General features: G+C 37.6%; 1 protein-coding gene across 1 annotated transcript; it reads left to right on the forward strand.

Moving 5' to 3' along the window:
* Positions 1–344: 344 nt before the first annotated feature.
* On the forward strand, positions 345–2,729 carry PPP4R3C (protein phosphatase 4 regulatory subunit 3C). Its single transcript, XM_024569816.2, has one exon. The coding sequence runs from the start codon at positions 345–347 to the stop codon at positions 2,727–2,729; it is 2,385 nt and encodes a 794-aa protein (XP_024425584.2).
* The last annotated feature ends 1,128 nt before the right edge of the window (positions 2,730–3,857 follow it).

Below are 3,857 nucleotides of genomic sequence, written 5' to 3' on the forward strand. Positions count from 1 at the left end.
ACGTACAGAATGTTCCTTTTGAGTCGAATCCTGCCGTAACCTAGGCTTTCCTACACAGCCGTGAGCAGGCTAAGAGTCTCCATTTTGAAGCTCATATCAAGAAAGAGTACGGGGAGCTATAAAATGAAGTGAGATGTAGCAGGACTCTGGGAAACGCTACTAACCCCCGGAGCGGCCAGCGTCCACGTGATCCTGACTGGAAGCCGCCATCTTCTGCAACTCTCCGTGCCAGTCACATCGGCCTCCGTAGCAGCTACAACAGCAACAGCTACCGCCGATACCAAGCGTTCCTGTAACGAGGCCCTCGTGGAGAGCAGTGCTGAGGTAAAGACTCCGAGGTCGCCATGGCGAACAAACAGAGTCACCCTGTAAAACTTTATGCCGTGAATGACCACATGCAGTGGCAGAATCAAGGCACAGGGTATGTCACCTCAGTTGACAAGCAATCCGAGGGCGTGTCTCTATTAGTTACTTCAGAGTCCAGCGGCTCACTACTCCTGGAGTCGAAGATATTGCCAGACACACCCTATCAGAAACCAAAGGACACCTTAATTGTTTGGTCTGAAGCCGAGAACCATGGAATGGCGCTGAGTTTCCAAGACGCAGCAGGTTGTCAGGAAATCTGGGAAGTCATTTGCCGCATTCAAGGTAAAGACTCTTTAGTCAGTATTACACAGGACCTCTTGAATGATGCAGGAACCTCTGAGGAAACACTAAAAACTGATAATAGGGATGGCCTGCCTAACTGTGAACTCGGTGAACTTGAAAAAATTGCTACCTTTGTTATCTCAGCGTTCTCTTCATCTGACAGTAAGAGAAAGGTGGCCTTGATCTTGGAAAATGATAACTATGTTAAAAAACTACTGCAGCTATTCTACTCTTGTGAGAAGGCAGGATACACTGAAGGCTTATACCACTTGCACACAATTATTAAAGGAATTTTATTCCTCAACAAGATGTCTCTGCTTCGGATCATGTTTTCTGATGAGTGTATCATGATTGTGGTGGGATGCCTTGAATATGACCCTGCTTTGCCTGAGCCAAAACGGCATCGAGAATTCTTGACCCAAAATGCAAAGTTTAAGGAAGTTGTACCTATAACAGCCTTGAAACTTAGGCAAAAAATACACCAAACATACAGGGTACAGTATATTCAAGACATCCTTTTGTCTGCATCAGTTGTGGTGGACGAGAATTGTCTCTCTGCTCTTAAAACTTTTATATTCCTCAACAAGTTGGAGATAGTCCACATGCTGCAGAGAGATGACCATGTTTTGCCTCAAGTTTTCACACAGTTAAAGGCAAAGTCTACTAATAATGATAAACGACATGAACTGATACTATTTTGCAAAGAATTCTGTACATTCACTCGGTTGTTAAAGCCTCAAAGCAAGGATGCACTATTCACAACATTGACACAAATGGGAATTCTTCCTACTCTTAAAACTGTAATGAGCCTGGATGATTTGCAAATAAGGTCAGTTGCTACTGACATACTTTCTTACCTAGTGGAGCATAGTCCATCCATGATCCGCGAATTCATAATAGAAGAAGACCGGCAGAATGAAGGAGGCAACCTTCTCATTAATTTAGTAATTAAACAAATGACCTGTGATACTGATCCTGAGCTAGCAGGTGCTTTTCTTATAATGGAACTTCTTCGTTATCTACTTGATCCAGACAATATGTTAATAACACCTAAGTGTGAAAGAAGTAAATTTCTGAATTTTTTCTATAAACGATGTATGCATAACTTCATAGCACCACTTTTGGCCGCTACTTCAGGAGATATATTTGAAGAGAGTCATATATTTGGAGCTGACGAAAACAACAAAAATTGCTTCAATAATTACCAAACAGCACATCTGCTTAGCTTAATTTTGGAGATGCTCACATTTTGTGTGCAAAATCACACATATTACATTAAACAGTATATTTTGAGAAAAGACTTATTAAGAAATGTCTTGATCTTAATGAGATCAAGGCACACTTTCCTGGTCTTATGTGCTCTTCGCCTCATGAGAAGCATGATTGGCCTTAAAGATGAAACTTACAATAGGTACATCATCAAGGGAAACCTTTTTGAGCCGGTTGTAAATGTTCTTCTGGATAATGGAACTCGGTACAATATGTTGAATTCAGCTGTCCTTTCACTGTTTGAATACATAAGAGTGGAAAATATAAAGTCTCTCATTGCGCATATAGTTGAAAAGTTTTACAAAAAACTTGAAGGGATTGAATATGTTCAGACATTCAAAGGTTTGAAGTTTAAACATGAACAAGAGAAAAACCGAAAAAGTCAAGTACGGAAGCATTTGAATTCTATGGCAAATAGTAAACTGTGTTTCAGAAGCACCAAAGTCTTGGAGGAGAAAGAAGTCTGTTTTAAAGGAAATATAGAGGAAGGAGAAGGAAGAATGCCACCACTGGAATATGATCTTCAAGATGCTCATGATAAATTTATGGACATTAAAAAAACAAAAGAAAATGAAGACAAGGTAAATCTTTGCAAAAGGAAATCTTCTGGTGACTATAAATTTACTTTTCCCCATTCTGTTGGTGCTGCTAATGAAACAGATAGCCCAATTAGTAGTACCATAATGAGATTAGTGGATTATCCAGATGATGAGGATAGTGATGATGAAGAAGAGGAAGAGGAAGAAGAAGGAGGAGAAAAAGAGGAAGAGAAGCATACAACCCGTGGGAAAAGACCACGTGTTAACCCATAAAGACTTTTTGAGAGACTCTCGAAATTATTAAAGTCTACTAAAATTCTGGAAACATCAGTTAGCTAAAAAGTTTGAATTTAAAACTCCCTCGTGTGAACTTACAACTATGCAATAACTAGCAAAAATGCTCAGTGTTAACATCTACGAGGGTTTAGTTCTGTAAAAACCAAGCTTCCAAGAATCTTATAATTGTTTGGAGGGGGTAGAAGAACAGGTTGATAATATAATATCAATGTAGTTTTGTTCCAGCAGCATATATTAGAAACAGCTGTTAACAGTTGTTATACAACGTGTAACATTACTTGCCCAAAACCATTGGTTATGTTTTTTTTTTCTTCAGTTGCTCTCTTTGAAACAAAAATTTATGTTTATGCTTATGTGGAGACAAAGTCAACTGGAACAAAAAAGTAAATCTTTCTGTGAGGATTTAACAAAAATTAAGAGTAATTGGAGGGAAGTAATTTTCAGTGTGTATTTTCATGAATAAAAAAGGAAGCTGGATTCAAAATGTGCAGTTGTGAATGTACCATTTATTTTTAGATAAGACATGCCAAAAATCAATCCAATAGTATTCTGAAAGGGTATTCTCTAGGGCTTTGATAGTAGATAGAACAGAGTGCTTTCAACTTGGAAGTCATTTCCTGATTCATTAATAAAGCTGTGTGTCTGACTTCAGAGCAATAGGTAAAGTGCAGTTTACATAGACTAATTAAAAAAAAATAGTGCTAAAGTGGCACTATTGAAGTGGCACTTAATATCTAAAAACCATTTGGACCAGTAAAAGGTTACTTAGGTGTCAAATTCTACATATGGTACATGAAGGGTTTTTTTTCCCACAAACACCATGTAGTATGAACGTTTTTTTGTTAGAAAATGTAAATGAATGTCTAAAAATAAATTGTAGTAAAGAGGTTTTATTTTTACAAGAGCAAGTTAACTAGGTCCATTTATTCTGGATTAGTTTAAATTGAAGCAGTTTCTCCTGTTTTGAAGATTTTAGGGTTAATTTCAATTTTATTCATTATTTTAACAAGATGAACTGTCTGTTTTCCAGAAGACAAATATTTACTTTGTACTAAAAATACCATGTAATTCTTTTGTACCATTTAGTGATGCTATTCATACTGA

The sequence above is a fragment of the Desmodus rotundus genome, chromosome X (genome assembly GCF_022682495.2).
Source record: "Desmodus rotundus isolate HL8 chromosome X, HLdesRot8A.1, whole genome shotgun sequence".
Classification (NCBI taxonomy): domain Eukaryota; kingdom Metazoa; phylum Chordata; class Mammalia; order Chiroptera; family Phyllostomidae; genus Desmodus; species Desmodus rotundus.